Source organism: Anomaloglossus baeobatrachus, chromosome 4 (assembly GCF_048569485.1).
Source record: "Anomaloglossus baeobatrachus isolate aAnoBae1 chromosome 4, aAnoBae1.hap1, whole genome shotgun sequence".
In the NCBI taxonomy this organism is placed as follows: Eukaryota; Metazoa; Chordata; class Amphibia; order Anura; family Aromobatidae; genus Anomaloglossus; species Anomaloglossus baeobatrachus.
Genome location: NC_134356.1, coordinates 216842587 through 216867671, shown reverse-complemented (window position 1 = coordinate 216867671; position 25085 = coordinate 216842587). Strand labels below are relative to the sequence as shown.

The window sequence follows — 25085 nt, the reverse complement described above, 5'->3', positions numbered from 1 at the left end:
CGTTGGCAAATCGGGGTAATAAAGAGTTAATGGCAGCCCATAGCTGCCACTAAATCCTAGATTAATCATGTCAGGCGTCTATGAGACACCCTCCATGATTAATCTGTAAATTACAGTTAAAAAACACACACACCCGAAAAATCCTTTATTAGAAATAAAAAACACTAACAAAGTCCCTCATCACCAATTTATTAACCCCGACAAACCCTCCTTGTCCGGCGTAATCCACGGTCCTCCAGCGTCGCGTCCAGCTCTGCTACATTGAGGTGACAGGAGCTGCAGAATACACCGCCGCTCCGGTCACCTCCACGCAGCTAATGAGGTGAGTATAGCGATCAGCTGCTGTCAGTCAGGTAACTCACGGCCACCGCTGGATCCAGCGGTGCCACGACTAACCTCAGTGACAGCAGCTGATCGCTATACTCACCTCATTAGCTGCGTGGAGCTGACCTGTGCGGCGGTGAGTAGCGCGAGCAGCTGAGCTGTCACTGAGGTTACCCGCGGCCACCGCTGCATCCACCGCTGCATCCAGGTAACCTCAGTGACAGCTCAGCTGATCGCGCGGCTGTCTTCAGTTGCTGTGTGAAGCTGACAGGAGCGGCGGTGTATTCTGCAGCTCCTGTCACCTCAATGTAGCAGAGCTGGACGCGACGCTGGAGGACCGTGGATTACGCCGGACAAGGAGGGTTTGTCGGGGTTAATAAATTGGTGATGAGGGACTTTGTTAGTGTTTTTTATTTCTAATAAAGGATTTTTCGGGTGTGTGTGTTTTTTAACTGTAATTTACAGATTAATCATGGAAGGTATCTCGGGGAGACGCCTGACATGATTAATCTAGGATTTAGTGGCAGCTATGGGCTGCCATTAACTCCTTATTACCCCGATTTGCCAACGCACTAGGGTAAATCGGGAAGAGCCGGGTACAGTCCCAGAACTGTCGCATATAATGTATGCGGCAATTCTGGGCGGCTGTTGGCTGATATTGTTAGGGTGGGGGGCTCCCCATAACGAGGAGCTCCCCATCCTGAGAATACCAGCCTTCAGCCGTATGGCTTTATCTGGCTGGTATTAAAATTGGGGGGAACCGCACGCCGTTTTTTTTAATTATTTAATTATTTATTTCACTGCACAGTATACACACACACCGTCTGCTGTGTTTGGGTGCAGTGAGACACCTGTCACTCAGCGTGGGGGCGTGTCTCACTGCAACCATCATAGGTGCCGAAAAGCAGGAAAACAGGGATTACGAGATTGTTTAATGAGCGGCCGGCTTTTTCAAAAGAGGAAAAGCCGCCGGAGTTTAGTGAACAGCCGTGCAGCGCCGCAGCAGTGATCGGGGAACGGTAAGTAAGAGAGAGGGGGGAGAATGACCGACAGACTGTGAGAGGGGGACAGACAAGACAGAGAGAGACAGACAGAGCGAGACCGACCGACGGGAGATAGAATGAAAAAAAAAAATGACCGACATCGTTAGTAAAAAGCACAAAACGTGCGTTTTGGACATCGGAGTGCCACACAATGTTTTACGTAAAATCTTTCATGTATTAATCTCAAAAAGTAACATACACCAGCTCTATCTCACTATTGTGTATGTGCCCTTAACATTTCCGCCATGAAAATTCATTTTGGTGTCATTTTGGAAGGTTTTCTGGTGAGTCCGTAAAAAATGGCGTAAAACGCGGACAAAATTGTTCACAGCTGTGACTTTTGAGTGATATATGCTTCAAGGGGTCTTCCCCATGCTGTTGCCATGTCATTTGAGCACTCTTCTGAGACTTTTGTGCCATTTTTAGGGGTTTTTACATGCTGCCGGGGGTCATTTCATAAAAATACTCGGGTCTCCCATAGGATAACATTGGGCTCGGTGCTCGGGCCGAGTACACGAGTATCTTGGGATGCTCGGCCCGAGCCTCGAGCACCCGAGCTTTTTAGTACTCGCTCATCACTAAACCCTAGTCTAACACCCCCTCTCCCCCACCCCTGGGGATGGCTGGGACTGAAGTAACAAACCCCAGCAATAATGCAGATAGGGGAGAACCAAAACACATACACACTGCTATCAGACCCAGGGGAGAGACAAAACATGCACAGGAAGAAATAACATACAAGGAGGAAATAAACTGAAAACTGGGATATTTTCAAACCACACAAGATCATACAACAGATCACCACAAACTGGATCACACGTTAAGAGCGCAATTGCTAGAGCAAAGCTTGAGCTATTATCAGCAATGAGCACCTCATAAAGGGTGGAGACGGCTGTGAGTCGTCATTAGCAACCTGAGCTCCTAGCAGAAGTTCACAAGCCAATAGGTATTAACTCCTGCTGGACTGATGGGCAGTGAACATGAAACAGCTGACGCCAGACTCTGGCTGAATAACTAAGAGAAATCAGGTTGCCTGTCAGACTCTGCAATGTGATCAGAGTCTGCCGCCACCATGACACCTAGCGAGTGCAGAGCAGAACACCTCACAACACATTCCATGCTCTCTTTTTCTGCTAATGATGACCTTAGACTAACATCCTTTATTATCCAAACCACTCACTCCTGTCTCCAGAACTTCTCTTGTGCCTCACCAGTTTTCTGGAATGCACTACCCGAGACAATGCAGTCAATTTGCAGTATCCACAGTTTTAAGCATGCCCTAAAAACACATTTCTTTAGACTGGCTTATAACCTTAGCTCACTAATCTACTAAATGTTCCCTGGTGTCTCATCCATATATTCGGTAGCACTTTGTACCTGTACTTGTACAGATACTGGCTAAGGACTTCATCATTTAAATGCCCCTATTTACTATTCTGATGGCTGGACCTTACACGAAAATCACTTTATTTTACCTTTTGTGTCTCCCCTATTTCCTCATAGACAGTAAGCTTGTGAGCAGGGCCCTCACTCTTCTTGTTATGTGTTACTATGTAATGTCTCTAAATTGTAAAGTGCAACAGAATATAATGGCGCTAGAAAAATATAAATTATTATTATTGGGCTTTTTTATTGTGGTGATATTGTGTTGTACGCTGGTGAAGTAGCAGTGATATTCCGCCGCCTATGTTGCTATGTATTCAGTGTTGTAAAAAATGATCAATTTATTAAGCTATGCTTACTGGCTAGCCTTCCACTGAGCCCGTGCAGTGCAGTGAAGTAGGCTTCACCTTTTAGGTCAAGAACACATTGTCCATGTTTTTTTGCAAACTATGTCCTGCAGAAAGGCAGTGTTGGCTCCCCCTCTCTTTGTTGTATCTAAGGGCGGACAGACAGTATGGGGAACTGAGGTCAGGAAGAGGAAAGCTGGGTAGCGGGACAGATCAGAACAACTCACAGGTACCAGTGCGCATGCTTCAGAGCAGGAACTATTACTGGGGGCGTCCTGGAAGAGTCCACACCATATTAAAGCGGCGGGAGTCCCGGAAGCAGGCACATCCAAACAGACCCCTCCCACCTCAGTTTTTCCCCATCAGAGCCAAGCAATAGTCATGACAACAGGAAGTCAGAAGTTATGACACAATCGCTCAATGTAAGTCTATGAGAGCCAGATCAAAGCTCTCATAGATTTGCATTGAAGAGTGACCTTCACACACTCCATGAAACACTGGAGCAGCCGGCAGGTCACAAACTGCTGGAGATCAACAGGAACGGCGTTGATAAAAGATGAAGATGCCAGTGACTAAGTAGAAGACTACGGGCAGGGGAGATTTAAAGGACCCTCCAGTGGTGAACCCCCCCCCCCCCCACTGTGGTGATGCTTTATCTTTGAAATGAATAGGAGAAGCTTTTCAATGTACTGTATTTTTTTATTTTTTCATAAATGAAAATCACTGATGAAACTCTGATGGTAAAAGGTGATACTGACCAAACACTGGTGAAAATCTTAACAAGAATACTAATGAAACTCAACTCTGAGCATTTTATATTGGAACAACACCAAGAACATTTTACATCATTGGGCCCACTGAATTTGAAATACTATACTGGTACGTTAGATAAAAAATGAATAACTATTTTCTTTTATTGCAGAACGTGCCGCTAGGTTCCATAATTTGCAAGGTGACATCAGAAGACTTTGATGCTAAGAGAACTCTACCAGTGACATTAACAATTGAAGAGGTGAAAGATAAATATTCTTATACTGATTTTTAAGAATCAATCACTCTGTTTTCTTATTTTAAATGTTATTTCTATGTGTCCATGTGCTATATCTCATATTAGCCTATTGGGGTGTTGTATTGGTAATATTCATTTAGTTGAACAGTTATTGATGTCATATTAAATCACTTAAGTTGGCTTTACACGCTACGATTTCGCTAAAGCGATCTCGTTGGGGTCACGGAATTGGTGACGCACATCCGGCCGCTTTAGCGATCTCGTTGTGTGTGACACCTATGAGCGATTTTGAATCGTTGCAAAACGTTCAAAATCGTTCATTGGTGACATGCCCCCCTATCCTCAATTATCGTTGCTGATGCTTGGGCGATGTAGTTCGTCGTTCCTGCGGCAGCACACATCGCTACGTGTGACACCGCAGGAACGAGGAACCTCTCCTTACCTGCGTCCCGCCAGCAATGAGGAAGGAAGGAGGTGGGCGGGATGTTCGTCCCGCTTATCTCCGCCCCTCCTCTTTGATTGGGCGGCCGCTTAGTGACGTTGCTGTGACGCCGAACGAACCGCCCCCTTAGAAAGGAGGTGGTTCGCCGGTCACAGCGACGTCGCTAGGCAGGTAAGTATGTGTGATGGGGGTGCGCGATTTTGTGCGTGACGGGCAGCGATATGCCCGTGTCGCACAAAAGATGGGGGCGGCTACGCACACTAGGTACCGATATCGCAGCGTGTAAAGCTCGCTTTAGGCTGAATTCACACATCTATCTGTGTTGCATCCATTTTTTTCTCATCCGTTTAAACACTAAAGAAGACAGAATGCCTGAACTTGTATTTATCCATTCACTCTTACCAATTGGTCAGTGAAAACTAGATGGAATGCTGATGTATCTCTGAAGTAGAAGAAATGTCTTCCAATCCACAAGCTGGAGTCTAAGGCGGGCTTTGCACAATGCGACATCGCAAGCCGATGCTGCGATGTTGCACGCGATAGTCCCCGTCCCAATCGCAGCAGCGATAGCTTGTGATAGCTGCCGTAGCGAACATTATTGCTACGGCAGCTTCACATGCACTCACCTGGCGTGCGCCGTCGCTCTGGCCGGCGTCCCGCCTCCTTCCTAAGGGGGCGGGTCGTACAACGTCAGAGCGACGTCACACGGCAGTCGGCCAATAGAAGCGGAGGGGCGGAGATGAGCAGGATGTAAACATCCCACCCACCATCTTCCTTCCGCATAGCCGCCGGCGGCAAGTAAGGTAATGTTCCTCGCTCCAGCGGCTTCACACACAGCGATGTGTGCTGCCGCAGGAACGAGGAACTACATCGTACCCGTCGTGGCACCGGCATTATGGAAATGACGGAGAATACACCGATGATACGATAACGACGCTTTTGCGCTTGTTAATCGTATCATCTAGAATTTACACACTACAATGTCGAAAGTGACGCCGTATGTGCGTCACTTTCGATTTGACCCCACCGACATCGCACGTGCGATGTTGCAACGTGCAAAGCCGCCCTTACAGGTCGAGCACATGAAAACACTTAAAATGGATGTGTGTATGTATCATTGAAACACTATGTGCCCGTATGCTGTTCGTTTGTGAAACGGGTAGCATTTAGACAATTTCAATAGATGTGTGAATGTAGACTTAAGGGTGCTTTACACGCTGCGACATCACTAGCGATAGCTAGCGATGTCGTGCGCGATAGCACCCACCCACATTGCTGTTTCGTCATGGGGGTGATCGCTGCCGTAGCGAACAATATCGCTACGGCAGCGTCATACGCACATACCTGCTTAGCGATGTCGCTGGAGGCACCGAACAATCTGTCCTTTAAGGGGGAGGTTTGTTCGGCGTATCAGCGGGGTCACTAAGCAGCCGCCCAATAGCAGAAGAGGGGCGGAGATGAGCGGCCAGAACATGCCGCCCACCTCCTTCCTTCCTCATTGCCGGTCGACGCAGGTAAGGAGATGTTCGTCGTTCCTGCAGTGTGACACATAGCGATGTGTGATGCTGCAGGAACGCCGAACAACCAGCGGCGTGCACCACCAACGATATTATGAAAAGGAGCGACATGTCAACGATCAACGATTTTTGACGTTTCTGCGATCGTTGATCGTCGCTCCTAGCTGTCACATGCTGCAATGTCACTAACAACGCCGGATGTCAGTCACAAACACCGTGACCCCGACGATATATCGTTAGCGATGTTGCAGCGTGTAAAGCACCCTTTAAGGCCCCGTTACACGCAACGACGTATCTAACGATATATTGCCGGGGGTCACGGTTTCCGTGACGCACATCCGGCATCGTTAGCGACGTCGTTGCATGTGACAGCAAGGAACGACCGTTAATGATGGAAAATACTCACCAAATCGTCCATTGTTGACACGTCGTTCCTTTTCAAAAAATTGTTGATTGTTGATCTCGCTGGTTGTTCGTCGTTCCCGGGGCAGCACACATCGCTACGTGTGACACCTCGGGAACGACGAACTACAGCTTACCTGCGGCCACTAGCAATGCGGAAGGAAGGAGGTGGGGGGGATGTTACGTCCCGCTCATCTCCGACCCTCCACTCCTATTGGGCGGCCGCTTAGTGACGCCGCACGAACTGCCCCCTTAGAAAGGAGGCAGTTCACTGGCAACAGCGACGTCGCTAGGCAGTTAAGTCCCGTGTGATGGCTCTGAACGATATTGTGCGCCACGGGCAGCGATTTGCCCATGATGCACAAACGACGGGGGCGGGTGCTTTCACCAGTGATATTGCAAGCGATATCGCTGCGTGTAACACCCCCTTTAGGCTAAGTTCACATAGGGGTTGTCAAGACTCGCATTTCATAGTAAGCCTCATCCCCTCTTTAGAAAAGTGCTTTAGTCTGATGTGGAAATATAGCAAAATTAGCAGCTGATTTCCTTGTGCAATATTTTATAAATTTTCCAATTCAGTCAAATCCACATTTTTCACACCTGTACATACAATGGTTTTCCTTGATCTTATTGCAACGTGACTCAGATGACAGCTTTACGGAACCTAGGTATTCTTTCAAGCATCTTCATCGGGTAGTCATCTGGGATGAGTTTTAAACAGTCATCAAGACGTTCTATGAGCTGCCTTGCACTTATTGGCTTCCTTCACTTACCTTCGCATTCCAACTCATCCCAAACCATCTCAATTGGTTTGAGGTTCGGTTATTGTGGAGGCCATATCAGATGTAACACTCAATCCCTCTCAGTATTGGTCACGTAGCCTTTACAAAACCCAGGAGAGGTTTGGGGGGGTTATTTCTCTGTTGCAACACAAATGATGGTATGATGGTCCCACTAAGGTCAAACCAGATGAGCTGGCATGTCATTAGAGACTGCTGTGGTAGCCATGTTGGATAAGTATGCCTTGAATTTAGAATAAATCACCAAGAGTGTAACCAGCAAAGCATCCTCGCAACATCACACTTTCCCCTACATTTGTCATGGTGGCACTACACATATAGAAATCATCCTCTTACCTTTTGTAAAACTCACAAAGTCATGACAATTGGTTGCTTGGCCTAAACAAAGTTAATATTTTTGTATTCGGTCCCCAATAGTGGCAACTTTGCCACAATTTGACCATAAAGGCCTGCTTCTCCCAGTCCCTTGTAGACAGTTGATGTTAAGATGTGTCTACTACATTTCTAAGGGCTGTTGTCTGAGATTATATCAACTTGTGCTTTCTGAGGCTTGTAACCCTGATGAACTTATCCTCTTTCAGCAGAGCTAATTCATGGTCTTCTTTTCCTCATAAGAGCTAGTTTCTTCATAGCGATTGATGGTTTTCATGATTGCACTTTAGGATACCTTTAAGATTCTTTCAATTTTCTGGATTGTCTCGTCTTATGTCTTAAAGCATGGGTCCCCAATTCCAGTCCTCAAGGGCCGCCAACAGTGCATGTTTTCAGGATTTCCTTAGTATTGCACATGTGATAATTTAATCACCTGCACAGTTGATGATTCCAACACCCATGCAATGCTAAGGAAATCCTGAAAACATGCACTGTTGGCGGCCCTCGAGGACTGGAGTTGGGGAACCCTGTCTTAAAGTAATGATGTGCGTTGGTATAGCTGTGATTGGCTGGTGCACCATGTGACTTAAACTGTATAAAATCTGGATCGTGGGTGGCACTACCATTCTATTCTCAGCCTGGTGCAGCGTGCCCTAACAGAACCTGGTGCAGAGCGTTTTAACAGAGTCTGGTGCAGGGCATTCTAATAGATCCTGGTGCAGGATGCCCTAACAGAGCCTGGTGCAGAGTCCCTTAATAGAGCCTGGTGTAGAGCACCCTAATAGCGCCTGGTGCAGGGTGCCCTAACAGATCCTGGTGCAAGCACTCTAACACAGCATGGTGAAGGGTGCCCTAACACAGCATGGTGAAGGGTGCCCTAACACAGCATGGTGAAGGGTGCCCTAACACAGCATGGTGAAGGGTGCCCTAACACAGCATGGTGAAGGGTGCCCTAACACAGCATGGTGAAGGGTGCCCTAACACAGCATGTTGTAGGGTGCCCTAACACAGCATGTTGTAGGGTGCCCTAACACAGCATGTTGTAGGGTGCCCTAACAGTGCAATAATCAGCTCGGCACTCTCTCTTCTCTACTGTGCACTTTTTGGAGTGCAAAAAATGAGGAGAGCATTGAATAGGGAATGTGGACACTGCCAGGGTGCTGCTGGAGTAGCTGCTGCAGGGAAAGGATGTGGTAGATCTGTGCCTGCTACGCACCCAATTGAAACAGCTTCCTCTGGTATATGCAAGCAATAGAATGTTCAGCATAATTTCATAGGCCTGAGTACCACTGTCCAAATAGTAAGGCCAGAACAATTTAGAGGTGGTTTTAGACTGGATGATTGAGGATGCCTCTAGTTCCTTGTCTTCCACCCAGTCCCCTGCTGAAAGGGCAGAGTCTGCACCTGCGGACCATGGGCAACTGTCTTCCACCTTATAACCCTGCAAATCAGCCAAGCAGTTTGAACCCTTAGTCATGCAGCAGTCACTTCAGCTTTTTGATGATTCCGCCGATTGGGGTTCCGTAGTCCATCCACCTGGCCCATTCCAGAAGTGGAAGAGATTTAGTACACTGATGTCCAACCACTTTTTGTTTTAGGATGATATGTGGGAGGACTAGTGCACATGGTAGGCAGCACATTTCTGATGATGAGGAAACACAGGTTCCAACTCCTCTGCAGTGTGCAGATTAGCAGGGTGGGCTGGGGTGAGAATTTGGTGGAGGATGATGAGGAGGATGATGAAGTCTTAGACCCCACATGGAGTGAAAGTCATCAGAGTGACGTGCGCAGTTCAGAGGAAGAGGAAGTGGTCACGCTGCCCCACCTCCACAGCAAAAGAGGGAGCAAGATGCAAAGGTAGCTGCCCCTTCGCCAGCTGCTATTGCCCATTGCACTGATGAACGGAACACACCAAAGCCAGCTCAAAAGGAGTTCCCTGTTGTGGCATTTCTTCAGCCAATGTGTTGATTGTTGCAGGCGGGGAGGACGCCGTCGCTGCTGCGCTGTCGCTAACGCTCGGGTCCGGCGCTGCTGCGGCTGCTCGGTGGCTCGAGTGGTGGGCTGGATCCGGGGACTCGAGTGACGCTCCTCGCCCATGAGTGAAAGGGGTGGTTGGTTTGGGGGATTTAGTCCGTGACGCCACCCACGTGTCGTGGTGAAGATAGGCACCACCGCTGCTGATGACGGGGATCCCGGGAGCAATGGTTAGGAGCAGCTGGGATGTTGTTTTCCCCCTCCGTGGGTAGGGGTCGGTGGTCCCGGGGCCCGGTGATGTTGACGGGGAGGCAGAGTCGGTGAGGTGCAGGGTTGCAGGGGCAGCGCGGTGCGGTGCCGGATGGCATGGGTGTACTTGCTCAGCAAGAAAGGTACAAAGTCCTCGGTAAACCAAACGGCTGGATAGACGGGTCCCGCAGCCGGCTGCAGTGTCTCTCCCCGGACAGGTGATGGTAGCTGTCTTTCCCTGCACCTTGATGTTCTCCTTTGACTACTATGGATCCCCAACGGTAGTCCGCTCCTCGGTATATGGGTACCGGAGGAGCCCGTTTGCCCGCAGGCGCTGGCCCTTGGGTCTCTAGCCTTAAGCAGTAGCTGTATACCCTCACGGTGTGGTCGGTTGCCTTCAATGGGGACTTTTGTTATGAAACCCCTGGGGTTCCAGTCACATTCGGATCTGACTATTGTCGGCGGCTCCAAGCCTAGTCGGGGTCCGATGGCCCTGCCTGTGTGTGCTGGCTTCACTTCGCTCCCCGGTCGGTACCGGCGGGCCGTCGCCCGACTCCGGTCCTACGGTTCCACGTTGCTCCACCACTCCTGCAGACGGCCACCACCGTCTGCCAACCATGCTGTCAGTGCCTGGGCCACAAACCCAGACACCCAAGTGCTTGCTCCTCTCACTCCAAACTCCTACACTGTTCTCCAACTCCTAACTGACACTTTTCCCGCCTCCAGGCCTGTGAACTCCTTGGTGGGTGGGGCCAACCGCTTGGCTCCGCCCCACCTGGTGTGGACATCAGACACTGGAGGGAGGCAACAAGGGTTTTGTGTTTGGCTGGTGTCCCTATCTAATGGGGGTGGGGGTGTTTGAGTGTTATCTGTGCCCACCTGGCTAGGCCAGGGCGCCACATTGATGACAAGACACGGGTATTTTCTATGCTGTGCAGTTGTGATGCCCTTGGACTATCAGGTCGTCACAGGGTATTGCACAATCTGCCCTCCCGTGCTGTATCCACCTCCTTCTTGGTTTTGGGTCCCCAACTTTATGGTCTTGCCTACATCAGCTAATCAAACCCTAGATACACCCTGCACCACACCCACCAAGCACACCAGTGGACTGTTACGAGGGGGACCCGGGGAAGCGTGCCAAGATGGGAAATGGACAGCTTCCGCCGGTCAAGGTCCACTGTGCGGTGTAAGGGACCGCTGCTACGGTCAGGAAAGAGTGAGCGGGTTGCTACTAGTGATCGTCTGGAATATCACAGACGATCTATGTACACCGGTCCGCCCTAACCAGTGAGGGTTGTATGACTCGGGGCTTCTCATTCGGTGTACCTGTTGCACGGGGACGCACAGAGGTGCCTACGCACGTGTGCCAGCGGGAGTCACAGGAATATGGCATGAGGGTAGCACAGAGATGCCCACGCACGTGTGCTTCAGAAACAGGTGAGTCCAACAGAGACTCAAGGAGCTCACCTGGGACAGGAACACAGCCTGCTAAACGGAATACTGCCAGAGCAGCAAGGCAGGGGCAAGACCTGCAAACCAGGTGCTGCCTGAGCAGCAAGGGCAAAGCCCACAAAAGACAATGACATCTGTACAGTGGCATGGCAGCACACTGCCAGACATCCAAACATAGAAGGACAATCGCGCGCCACCATGAAGGCAGGGGGAGCTTTTAAGGAGGCGTAGCTCCACCCAAGGGCGGGCGCGAGATGGGCGTGACCCAATCAGGATTCAGCACATCACCAGCCTCGTTATCGGGCCGTGTGATATCAGTGAGCGAATCAGAAGACGTCACGTGGGGCACATGGTCATCTTCCTGCCTCTGGGTCATAAAGGCGGGATCTTCGGTTTCACAATGTGCAGAGATAAGGGAAGTCTTGCTGCTTCCGTGAGCATCCATCCTTTGCACACTGTGTAACCTCTCAGACCCTCTGTGATGCTGAGCAAGAGGGCCCGTGGCAGGCAAGGGATGGGAGACCGTTCCATTCTTTGCAAGGGGAGAACCGCTAGATGTCACCCTTCCGCTGCGTCTCCGAGGAGACAACTCCTGCAGACCGTGCAGTTTCCCAGACCTTCGGCGCTGCTGAGCAGGAGTGCTCATGGCAGACAAGGAATGGGGGACCACCTCATTACTTGCTACAGGAAAGCCGCGAAGTGTAACAGTGGACGTCTTGAGTGGAATAAAGTCGCCCACCTGGGGAGTTGGAGACAGACACTTTAAAAAAACTTAGGCTATGTGCCCACGCTGCGGGTTTTACCGTGGATTTACCGAAAATCTGCAGCAGCGGCACTTCCAAGCCATTTCAATGGCATTTTGGAAATTCTGTGTCCATGCTGTGGATTTTTCCGCGGCGGATCTGCCGCGGATTTTGATCCGGAAAAATGTGCAGCATGTCAATTATTTTTGCGGATTTTGGGTATAGAATGGGAAAAAAAAAAAAAAATCCGCATCAAAATCCGCGGCAATTTCGCGGTAATCCGCGGTAAATCCGCAGCAAATCCGCGGCAAAACAAAGGTGCGGATTTGCCGCGAAAGTCGCGGATTTTCATGCAGAAAAATCCGCAGGTACATTCTACCGTGGACACATAGCCTTATGGTAGTGGCTGTCCCATAGCATGTTGTTGCCAGCCGCCACTGCTTTTCTTGACAGGCCAGCCCTGCCTTGCATAAACATAAACAAAACCCCACAAGTATGTTTCAACACATTAAAACATGGCAAAAAGCATTTTTTCATCATATGGTCAGACAAAAAGTGGAAAAATGTGGTCAAAAACTCATACGTTTTTACTTCAGCAATAGCTGAAGAAAAAGACATAGTCCGCACATCCAAAAATCATTAGTTTATCTAGTGTTGCTGGGCAAAAATGTATATAACATAGCATGAGGCTCTTAGTTTAGCATTCTGATCAGACTGTATGAAGCCCACTGCCATGTCATGGCGAACCTCTGAGTGGGTTCCTACCACCGCCGCAGTGACAATGTGTGCCGCCCCGCTCGCAGCAGCCGAGCTGCTTGGATCCGGACCTTCTGTGGGTGGCTCGAGGGTCTCCGGAACCCGGGGGTCTCGCGGTCACTTCGATCAAAAAGGGGGTTTGTAGTGGTGGATGTAGGACGTATATGTACGGGCTGAGCCGCATTAAGTTTGTGACGCCACCCACGGGACGTGGTGTGGTTGGACTCCACCGCTGCAGTGACGAGGCACCCGGGGGAGATGTTATGCAGCAAGTTGTTAACCCCTCCATGGGCAGGGATGGTGGCCCCGGGACCCGGTGGGAACTGGTGCAGGGAGATGGGCGACCGCAGGGTGCTGGTGTACTCACTATTGAAGGAAACACACGAGTCTCTGGTAAACCAAGGTGATGGTGGTCGGTGCCTGCAGCCGGCTGCGTTCTGGTCCCCCACCCGGCTGGTGGTCTCTGTTTTTCTCCTGCACCTTTGTATAATGGTGGACTGCCGGATGTGGCCTAAGGAGCCCTTGCCTGCAGACGCTGGCCCGTAGGTTCTCTGAGCCCTGGCGGTGGCCTTCTATACCCCTCGGTGGGTTGTTGTCTTCTATCGGGACTTTGGGTGGGACAGGACCTCTAGTCCTGGCCTCAATTGGTGAATTAACCAGTTCCAGTAGCTTCTAGACTTGGCTTCAGGGTCCGAGTACCCCCCCTGTGTGCTCTGGTTTCCGAGTCGGTTCCCCGGATCGGTACCGGCGGGCCACTACCCTGTCCTGGTCCACCTCGGTTCCACCGAGTCGTCTTCCCGGCTCCTGCAGACGGAGACCGCCGTCTGCCTCCTAGCCAAAGGCACCAGGGCTCCTACCCTGGCGCCGTTCAATTTGGGGTATTCGCCTCTGCTGGAGCTACACACAGAACCAGCCCACACTCCTCTCCAACTTGAACTCTAAAACTCCCTCCGTGTTTTCCCACCCTGGGCTGTCTAAACTCCTTGGTGGGCGTCTTCCAACCGCCTGGTTCCGCCCCCTGGTGTGTCCATCCAGCCCCGAGGGGGGTGACTAGGGTTTAAAAAGGTTGGCTGATGTTGCCTATGAGGGAACGGTGTAGTGCAGGGACCTATCTGTGACTACCTGGCCCGGCCAGGGCGTCACAAATGCATTGTTGATTATGCTAATGACACTTCGATCACACTCTGATCAGAGTTTGATCAGAGTGCTCCCTTAAGGCCCTGTCACACATAGAGATAAATTCGCAGCAGATCTGTGGTTGCAGTGAAATTGTGGACAATCAGTGCCAGGTTTGTGGCTGTGTACAAATGGAACAATATGTCCATGATTTCACTGCAACCACAGATCTGCCAAAGATTTCTCTATGTGTGTGACAGGGCCTTTAGTGTGGTTGTATTCTCACAGGTGAGAGAATCAGATCGATTATGCTAATGATACTGATCAGAGTTGCATCAGAGTGCCAGCTTAGTATAGTTGTATTCTTTTGGATGCAAGAATCAGAGCACATTGCAGAAGAAGAGAACCAAATTTCTCCATCTTCTCCATTCTGTGAGTCTGCGGAAATTATCATCCGAGTGCAATCTGATTATTTCCATGCACCCATAGACTTCAATGGTTGTGCGCCATACGATTTCCGATGCCACTTGTAGTATGCTGCAGTTTTTTCTCATGCTTAATCGGTATGAGAAAAAAAGTGCTGATCAGCACTGCCCCATAGTATTGTCATGATTCACTTATGGCTCTGCTCTTTGCAGAGCCGTTATGTTCTAAGTGTTTTCTTGATGTCTGTATTCTCCGTGTTCAGGCTCGGTGGGAGGGACCTATTCGGTCATGCCTCACTCTGGGTGATCGCTTTGCCTTACTTTAGAGCTGTCTCACTCGAAACGCCGCCAGTAATAGTTCCTGCTCTGCAGTGTATGCTTCTGGTTTTCATGAGTTTTTCTGATCTTGCCCTGTTACCTTGCGTCCCATTCACTGACCTCCGTCCCTCCCGTATTGTCTGTAATCCCTGTCTCCCTGATCCTCGACCTGTTTTGTGACGCCGGCTGCGCTCTCTTCTCTGTACCTTTCTGTTCTCTCGGCTTCTGACCCCGGTTTGTTCTCTGACCACGGCTCTGCTACCCATCTGTACCTGACACTACCTCCTGGCTTACCGACCACCGGCTTGTGCGTGACCTTGGCTTCTCTTGCTCCTCTGTACTGACGTGACCTCCCGGGTTCTGACACTTGGCTTGAACCACTACTCTGTAGACCTACCCCGCCTTGGTACTAGTCACTCCTAGTGGTCAAGCTCCTCACTATACCAAGGAACTCTACACCATTCCAGTGTACCTGCGCCCTCTGGTGGTCAGCGTTACAAGTATAATATTAGTCCGAGTGATATCCGATAAAACATCATGTAACACTTGTCCGTGTTATACATTGGTATGAGCATGCCCTTGCACATTAAATCTATGGAAAAAAGTTAAGGTGTAACTTCTTTCAGGAGAACTTCTTACAGAATGTCTGGGTCTACCTCTAGTTCCTCCTTCCCTTCTTCATAGAATCTGGCTGTCTAATTAATTAAAGCAATACAAGAGCTTGAGAAAACCCCTTTAAAGTCTTTTCACATCAGTATTTACCAATGATATCAGAAGAATAGGTGTGATTTTAGAAAAGAAGATAGAATCCAAACATAATGCCTTATTGTAAATTTCTATGGTCATGCATATGCCACTTTTACATACTGTATGATAAACATTCTGGTATTTATATTCTGCTGAATACATCCATTGCTTCAATATTGAAAAACTGTATATATAATATATTTTATTTTACATATAAATGATGTAGATGTATTTTTGCTTATCTTTACTTTACACTTATTTTATAGGTTGTACCAAGTTCTGATGCGGACCTGTTCTTCCTTTCTGATTCTGAGGGGAGCGTCCCTAATACTGTAAATATTACTCTGAATGGTACTCTGGACTACAACAGAAAAAACACCTTTTACCAGATAGTCATAAATGCAACGGTAATACTCTTGTAAATGACAACCTTTTACATTTTTATGTTTTCTTTATAGCGTCACTTAACATTTGCAAATATGTTTCTGACCATAGTCTTGGCTTTAAAGGGTATTTGTCTCCAGCTTTTTGCCATCTAATTTGAGAGAAACATGATATAGACACAAGAATTATCACTAGAGGGGACTAGTAAACTTGCTGCCAGGTAGTCCTTCATATTCAAGAGCTCTGTATAACCTCAACCCCACCCCTGATTGGCAGGTTTCTGCCTATGCACAGTAAACACCAAAACCTGTCAATCTGTGGTGTGGCTGAGGCTCTACAGAACTCAGTATTCAAAGAAATGGTAGATCTGCAGCAGATAAAACAATGATTTTATCAAAATTACAGTAAGCAGCGCAGGAAGTGACATATTACTGGAATCAGGGTTTCTGCCTGTACATTATACCGTTTTTGTATAACAAAGGAAAAACCTGGTGACAGATTCCCTTTAAAAGCTTTTTGTCCTGTGGTTTAAATAATGAACTAATCCAGGAACCTTAAGGCCCTGTTACACGCAACGACGTATCTAACGATATATCACTGGGGTCACGGATTCCGTGATGCACATTCGGCATCGTTAGCGACGTCGTTGCGTGTGACATCAACGAGCGGCCATTAACGATGGAAAATACTCACCAAATCGTCCACCATTGACACGTCGTTCATTTTCAAAAAATTGTTGATTGTTGAGGACGTAGGTTGTTCGTCGTTCCCGAGGCAGCACACATCGCTACGTGTGACACCTTGGGAACGATGAACTGCAGCTTACCTGCGGCTGCCGGCAATGAGGAAGGAAGGAGGTGGGCGGGATGTTACGGCCGCTCATCTCTGCCCCTCCGCTTCTATTGGACGGCTGCCGTGTGACGCCGCTGTGACGCCGCATGAACCGCCCCCTTAGAAAGGAGGCGGTTCGCCGGCACAGCAACGTCGCTAGACAGGTAAGTCCGTGTGACGGCTCCTAACGATATTGTGCGCCACGGGCAGCGATTTGCCCGTGACGCACAACCAACGGGGGCGGGTGCTTTCACCAGGGACATCGCTAGTGATATCGCTGTGTGTAAAGCCCCCTATAGTGTATGTGCACACCTTTAGGATTTAGTTCAGAAATTTCTGCACTATTTCGGCATCTCTTGGTATGTTTTTGACATGCTTTTTTGTTGCACATTTTCCCCATTCATTAAAATGGGGGAAACCTGTAAAAAAAAGCTGGAAGAATTGGCATGCTGTAGATTTATTTTTGCACCAAATCTGCAAGAGAAAATACTCAACATGTGCATGAGACTTAAGGATTCTCATTTACTTTGCTGGCATCAGCATTCCCTTCAGGGCTTGTGACAAATCTACACTCAAAAAGGCTAAACAAAATGCAAAAAAAATATGTGTGCACACATCTGTGAGCACTGTGTTCCCTCCATTATTCTGATCAAAGAGGCTAAAGTGACTTGTCTGTATGAGACTGCACCCATGCCATACACTGGAATAAGTTACGACCACTCATATAGTGACAGTTACTTCCTAGTGGTCATAACTAGGGCTGAGGTGATCCGAACTGTAAAAATCCGGATCCACACGGTTTCAAAGATTTCCGGGTGCTGGACCCGGATCCAGAATTCCGGGTGCATGATCCGGATCCGGCACTGGGGAAAATAATTGAAAAATAAAGAAAACAGGAATAAAACAGCGCTTCATACAGCACACTGCTTCCGGGTCATGTATTCACTTCCTGTACTGTGCATCGTATACACACAGCTTTCCGTGTTTTCCCCGCCCACCGGCCGTCCTCTCGTCTGTGATTGGTTGCAGGCACACGCGCTCCCAGCCTGTGACAGTATCTGTCTGCCGTGCAGTCATCGCAGCTCAGTCATTGTCTGCATAGCCAGCGGTCGTGCTTTATGGCCGCTGGCTGTATGTAGCAGACCTGAAGCGGCATGGGACCTAGTGTGGATTACACCAGAGCTGCAGGTCGTTGGGGGTTAATAAAGTGGTGAAGGAGGATGTGTGTTTTATACTTCATTCCAAATAAAGGATTTGTCTCTGTGTCTGTGTTTATTTACTTTCACTTACAGGTTAGTGTGATTTCAGGTATCTCATAGATGCCTGTGCCATCACTAACCTAGGGCTTTGCGCTGTGCGCTGCTATTAACCCCTTATTACCCCGATTGCCACCGCTCCAGGGCAATCGAGAAGAGCCGGTATTGCACCGGTATTGTCACATCGAATAGATGCGGCAATACCGGGCGGCTGCGGGCTGAGACTACCAGCCCCCAGCCGGCTTTATCATGGCTGGGTCTCAAAATTAGAGGGGACTGCACGTCTGTTTTTTTTTAAATTATTTATTTAAATAATTAAAAAAAAAAAAAAGCTGCATCACTGGCACAGTTGCGCCCACTTCTGACAGGAGTGTGCATGTGTTTCTGTGTACATACAGTACACGCTCATGCTCAGAGAGCGCAGGCTGTGCCGGCTGATGTCATGTCAGACTTGTACGAGTCTGACAGCGCGTCACAGGCACAGCCGCTCACTGCTGACAGGAACGTGCATGTATTTCTGAAACATATGCACGTGCACCATACTGACCCGCAGACACTTGCACTGCTTTCCCTGCCCACCGGCCGTTCTGCAGCCTGTGATTGGTTGCAGTCAGCTGACACGCTGACACTCAGGGTGGGGACGCATCTAGCTGCAACCAATTACACACGCCGTTGGGTGGGTAAAACAATGAATATTGAATTGTCGGCTCCGGAAGGGAAAAGCGTGACACAGAAGAGTTTGCTGCCATAACACAGCCTCGGGTGAGTATACTGCGTGTTCCTACCCCCCTATCCCCTCCACAAACGTTTTTAATCTCCGGATTCTGGTCCCCATAGAATTATATGGGCACCGGAATCCGGAGCGGATCCGAATATTTTTTTCAATCAGGCAGGGATCCGCCGGTCCCGGATTTTGGCGGATTCAATCAACTCTTGTCATAACCATGGATACCTAAGTTGCAATGCCCTGCACATGAGGTGAGAGACATGGCTATATCAGCAGTGCTATACTGCATTTCTAATTGGAGGTATTTGCTAATATTATTATTATTACACCTACTACATATTGGGATAGGATCTTTGAGATGGGAATACCCCTTTAAGAAACTGGTGTCTAAAGATTACACGCTGGCATCTGTTTCACTTTTTCTGTGTTTACACTTTTTGACTTGTGCAGAGGTCTGTTTTTAGGGAGGAGGAAATGAAAGATTGTTCTTATCATCGATCTTCAGGTGCAATCAGCTCTCTTGCATTTAGGCAAACTGCTTGATGGGTGGCATTGTTTTCCTGATTGACACTTCAGGCCAGGAGTGCAACCATATGCATTGTACACATTTTGATGCAGGAAGCAGAGGGAGCTTTGCTTTGGAGGAGCGCAGTGAAGCTATCCTGCCAGCTTCAGAGTGGCACTTACAAATTTTATAGCAATGAGCTTGTAAGCGCTGCACTTGCGAGTACCACTTGTCTAGGAGACTGGCCTCCACTGCAGGTAACTTCGGTTATGAGCAGAAAACAACTACATTAAGAACAAAACAAGAGGATTTTCAATAAGACGGAAATTGAAAAGTTTTCACAAGTACTTCGCAATTTTAATCATTTATGACGCTGAGAAAATTCCTTTAATGTATGTGGTGGGTCTTGAGTTATTTGTCTCTAGCTTTATAATTGAGATAACACTTTTCAATAATTGGAACAATGTGCTATGTTTTTCATTTTCTGAACATGTCCTTTTATTTTATAGGACCAGGGAGGATATTTAAATAATACATTCATATATAGAAGCACTTTAGCTTATGTGTCTGTGAGAGTTCGGGACGTTGCAGATTTGGATCCTGAATTCATTGGTGCACCTTATGTGTCCTCTGTTTATGAAAATACTGCAAAGGTAAGTTATATCTTTTTGCGGAGAATACCAAGACATCTGACATTATATTTTCAGTATTATTTTAAAAAGGCCATATAAAATACTGTTTTATGTTTTTTTTTAAATTTACATTATATATATATATATATATATATATATATATATATATATATATACAGTTAGGTCCAGAAATATTTGGACAGTGATACAATTTTCGCGAGTTGGGCTCTGCATGCCACCACATTGGATTTGAAATGAAATCTCTACAACAGAATTCAAGTGCAGATTGTAACGTTTAATTTGAAGGTTTGAACAAAAATATCTGATAGAAATTGTAGGAATTGTACACATTTCTTTACAAACACTCCACATTTTAGGAGGTCAAAAGTAATTGGACAAATAAACCAAACCCAAACAAAATATTTGTATTTTCAATATTTTGTTGCGAATCCTTTGGAGACAATCACTGCCGAAGTCTGGAACCCATGGACATCACCAAACGCTGGGTTTCCTCCTTCTTAATGCTTTGCCAGGCCTTTACAGCCGCAGCCTTCAGGTCTTGCTTGTTTGTGGGTCTTTCCTTCTTAAGTCTGGATTTGAGCAAGTGAAATGCATGCTCAATTGGGTTAAGATCTGGTGATTGACTTGGCCATTGCAGAATGTTCCACTTTTTTGCACTCATGAACGCCTGGGTAGCTTTGGCTGTATGCTTGGGGTCATTGTCCATCTGTACTATGAAGCGCCGTCCGATCAACTTTGCGGCATTTGGCTGAATCTGGGCTGAAAGTATATCCCGGTACACTTCAGAATTCATCCGGCTACTCTTGTCTGCTGTTATGTCATCAATAAACACAAGTGACCCAGTGCCATTGAAAGCCATGCATGCCCATGCCATCACGTTGCCTCCACCATGTTTTACAGAGGATGTGCCTTGGATCATGTGCTGTTCCCTTTCTTCTCCAAACTTTTTTCTTCCCATCATTCTGGTACAGGTTGATCTTTGTCTCATCTGTCCATAGAATACTTTTCCAGAACTGAGCTGGCTTCATGAGGTGTTTTTCAGCAAATGTAACTCTGGCCTGTCTATTTTTGGAATTGATGAATGGTTTGCATCTAGATGTGAACCCTTTGTATTTACTTTCATGGAGTCTTCTCTTTACAGTTGACTTAGAGACAGATACACCTACTTCACTGAGAGTGTTCTGGACTTCAGTTGATGTTGTGAACGGGTTCTTCTTCACCAAAGAAAGTATGCGGCGATCATCCACCACTGTTGTCATCCGTGGACGCCCAGGCCTTTTTGAGTTCCCAAGCTCACCAGTCAATTCCTTTTTTCTCAGAATGTACCCAACTGTTGATTTTGCTACTCCAAGCATGTCTGCTATCTCTGATGGATTTTTTCTTTTTTTTCAGCCTCAGGATGTTCTGCTTCACCTCAATTGAGAGTTCCTTAGACCGCATGTTGTCTGGTCACAGCAACAGCTTCCAAATGCAAAACCACACACCTGTAATCAACCCCAGACCTTTTAACTACTTCATTGATTACAGGTTAACGAGGAAGACGCCTTCAGAGTTAATTGCAGACCTTAGAGTCCCTTGTCCAATTACTTTTGGTCCCTTGAAAAAGAGGAGGCTATGCATTACAGAGCTATGATTCCTAAACCCTTTCTCCGATTTGGATGTGAAAACTCTCATATTGCAGCTGGGAGTGTGCACTTTCAGCCCATATTATATATATAATTGTATTTCTGAACATGTTTTTGTAAACAGCTAAAATAACAAAACTTGTGTCACTGTCCAAATATTTCTGGACCTAACTGTATATATATATATATATATATATATATATATATATATATACACATTAAATGAATTGAGCGGTACATTTCCGATGCCCATCTCTACCACTTGCACTGTCTTGCTCAGTCACAGGCTCAGTTATGGGGAGCAGGTCTGCAGTTAATTACTACAGTTTCTTACATCACTGCCCCTCTGATGAGAGCCTTGTTCCTGGGTAATAGATACTGTGAGAGTGGGAGATGTGAGTGCAGCGCCGGCTTCCTGCTTATATCTTAGCTGCCGCCGTAGCTTCTAACTGTGACAGAAGACAATGTAAGGGGGCGGAATCAGTAGCAGTGACACGAGCGCCAGGGGGAGGGGACGCAGAATTATGTAATTTGGCCTAAGGCATAGAAATATGTAAATCTGGTCCTGGTTGTATGTCCAAATTTTTGGTGACTTCCCGCAAATGGGTGGAGTTATGCCTGATGGATGGTATGGGCTACAGGAGTTGTGCCTGTGCCATTCACAGCAGGCGTTGCCCGTTATACACAGAAAGGCTTCTTCTCCATGTGTTGAGGCTGGACTTAGCGCTGATCTCAGCACTTTAAACCTTCAGGAGTCACTATCATTCCCTTTTCCAGTTCATCAGCAGCCCCGCAGGATGATTGTGTGACTGACAATAGCCTCTTTGTGTGCCACATGCCACTAAAAAGTGCTATAAAAAGAAAAACAAAAACATTTTTTATATGTTAACGAGAAGTAAATATTAAAAGTTTTAATAATAAAAAAGGGTCGATTTGTAAAAAATAACAACAAAAGTACAAAAAACACAGGAAATGCTGCCAAAAAATATGAAAAATCTGCATGACTGCAATATTTTTAATTGATAATCAAAATAAATAAAATAAAAATAATCAAAACTTCAAATAACTATAGTTCATTTCACAAAAAAACAAGTTCTATCAACAGAAAATGCAAAAAGTTATGGATCTTAAAACATGAAAAAAAATAGAAAAAAATAATAGAGGGAATAGTGTGTAAATAAAGAAAAAAAAACTAAATTAGCTAAATATCGATTTTTTTTTGTCCTTTTTGTCTCCAAAAGAGGTAATGAAAAGTGATCAAAAAGTCACCTTTACCACAAACTAAATAAATGAAAACTAGGGTTGTCTTGCAAGAACAAAGCTCCACTGACAGAAATTTGTGAAACTTATGGCTCTCGGAATGTGACCACTCAAAAAGAAATGATTTTAGACTGTATTTATTATTCAGAAATAATAAAACATATATAAAACAAAATAAATTTGGTATTGCCATAACCGTACTTACCCACAAATTAAAGTATACACTATTTCGAGCATCTCGAACAATGTTTAATATTTCCAATGCAAAAAATCAGCAAAATTGCTGTTTTGTACCTATTCCTTATTATAAAGAGTTAGTAAAAGTTTGTTAATAGGCTATAGATAACCACTTACAAACACAACTTATGCATAAAAATAAACAAGGCCTTACATAATCACTGTATGTATCTAAAAACATGACCATAGCAGAGTGAAAAAAAGTACTTAAGGTCAAAACTGATTTTCATAAAGCACTTTGTTGGTAGGAAATATACATCTATTTCTAAGCATAAACCAGGAGCAGATCTAAAACCAAGAGGTGCACATTAGAGATAGGCTATCCTGCAGATTTTTGGGTTCGGCGGTCTGGCTGGACTTAAAAAAAAAGTTCGGTTTGGCACCAGACTTGTGATTGGATGCCAATTCCCATATAAACCTAAGGTACCCTAATCTAACTGTTATAAAATGGTGATACTGAGGGATAGGGGGCTGCAAAAGGAAGCAAAATGGGGATTAAATCAGGACAATTATACTTACTGACTTTCCGTGCAGCTGTCACATTGCTTTCGGGTCCTGTTTTCTAACTTTTCTAACTTGGTTTTGATCCTCCACTTGCAGTGACTCCACTTTCCTGGCTTAAGACTCTGACTGGTTAACTACTCTTTTGCCCCCTGGTGGTTCGCCTGTGAACTGCCTGCTGAAATTACTCTGCTGTACTTCAGCTGCCTTTCTGTTACAGTGTTACTTTGTCTCTCCTTCACTACTCTGCTGCCACCTAATAGGGAATACGCTGTACTACGTCCTACCAACCCTTTGTTCAGCATGACAGGCACCGTACCCAGCGCAGTCTGACTGCAACCAATCACAGTCTGACTGCAACCAAAACCAATCACAGACACTGTCACAGAGGGTGGGCGGGGGAAGCAGTGAATATTCATAAACCTTAATGAGGGGACCTGCGAGCAGTGTGACAGCCGCACGGAAACTTGTTAAGTATAATTGTCTTGCTTTAATCTCCATTTTGCTTCTTTTTTCTTTTTCTTAAAATCTTTATCCTGGTTGCCAAATCCAAACAATAACACAGACTTCCCCAAGACTTTCGTGTTCGGGGTCCGTGTGCGGACACCAAGCTTACAATTCGGGTGCACCCGTCACTAGTGCACAGATCTCCCCTTTATATTCTGTCCGTTCAATTCTTAGTTAATAAATATTGACTGAAAACTTGTGATTTGAAAGGGGCCTTATTCCGATCTGTGGTTTATGGCAGATTTCTTTTTGCACTGTGAGAATGGCTTTGCCATGAGTTTTATTAGAAAGCAAAGAAGAAAGAAAGGTATCTCCCCATACTGACTCTTTTTCTCTAATTTCAAAGTACGAAAGACACAGATCTCTCCTTGTATGTTTTTCTCTTTTTTGCCTAAATAATTATATCCAAATACTATCTGTCACCTTTGTTTACTTTTTTTTTTTGCTCAGAATATACAAGGCAATGCTTTCTATAAACGACTGGTTTGGTTTGTTTGCTATACCTAAGGGGTACTTTGCACACTACGACATCGCAGGTGCGATGTCGGTGGGGTCAAATCGAAAGTGACGCACATCCGGCGTCGCTGTCGACATCGTAGTGTGTAAATCGTTTTTGATACGATTAACGAGCGCAAAAGCGTCGAAATCATATCATTGGTGTAGCGTCGGTCATTTCCATAATTTCGGAAGGACCAATGTTACGATGTTCTTCCTCGTTCCTGCGGCAGCACACATCGCTGTGTGTGAAGCCGCAGGAGCGAGAAACATCACCTGCGTCCCGGCTGTAATGAGGAAGGAAGAAGGTGGGCGGGATGTTTACGTCCCGCTCATCTCCGCCCCTCCGCTTCTATTGGCTGCCTTCCGTGTGACGTCGCTGTGACGCTGCATGACCTGTCCCCTTAATAAGGAGGTGGTTCGCCGGCCAGAGCGACGTCGCAGGGCAGGTAAGTGCATGTGAAGCTGCCGTAGCGATAGTGTTCGCTACGGCAGCTATCACAAGATATCGCAGCTGCGACGGGGCGGGGACTATCACGCTCGGCATTGCAGCAATCGGCTTACGATGTCGTAGTGTGCAAAGTACCCCTAAATCTCGCCATCAAATGAGATTTTGGTGGTAAATCTATACAATGAAACTCCATAAACATGTATGGGTGTCTTAAGCGGGCTTTATACGAGACGA

The 25085-nt window shown here is 46.8% G+C and overlaps 1 protein-coding gene across 1 annotated transcript in view; it reads left to right on the top strand.

Annotated features, from left to right (window-relative positions):
- The window catches only part of CDHR2 (cadherin related family member 2), a 195614-nt gene that overhangs the window by 64054 nt on the left and 106475 nt on the right, over positions 1 to 25085 (top strand). Inside the window, exons 7-9 of the mRNA XM_075344655.1 lie at positions 4020 to 4109; positions 15686 to 15826; positions 19632 to 19775. Of these exons, the coding sequence (XP_075200770.1) occupies positions 4020 to 4109; positions 15686 to 15826; positions 19632 to 19775 (375 nt within the window). The remainder of the gene's footprint in view (positions 1 to 4019; positions 4110 to 15685; positions 15827 to 19631; positions 19776 to 25085) is intronic.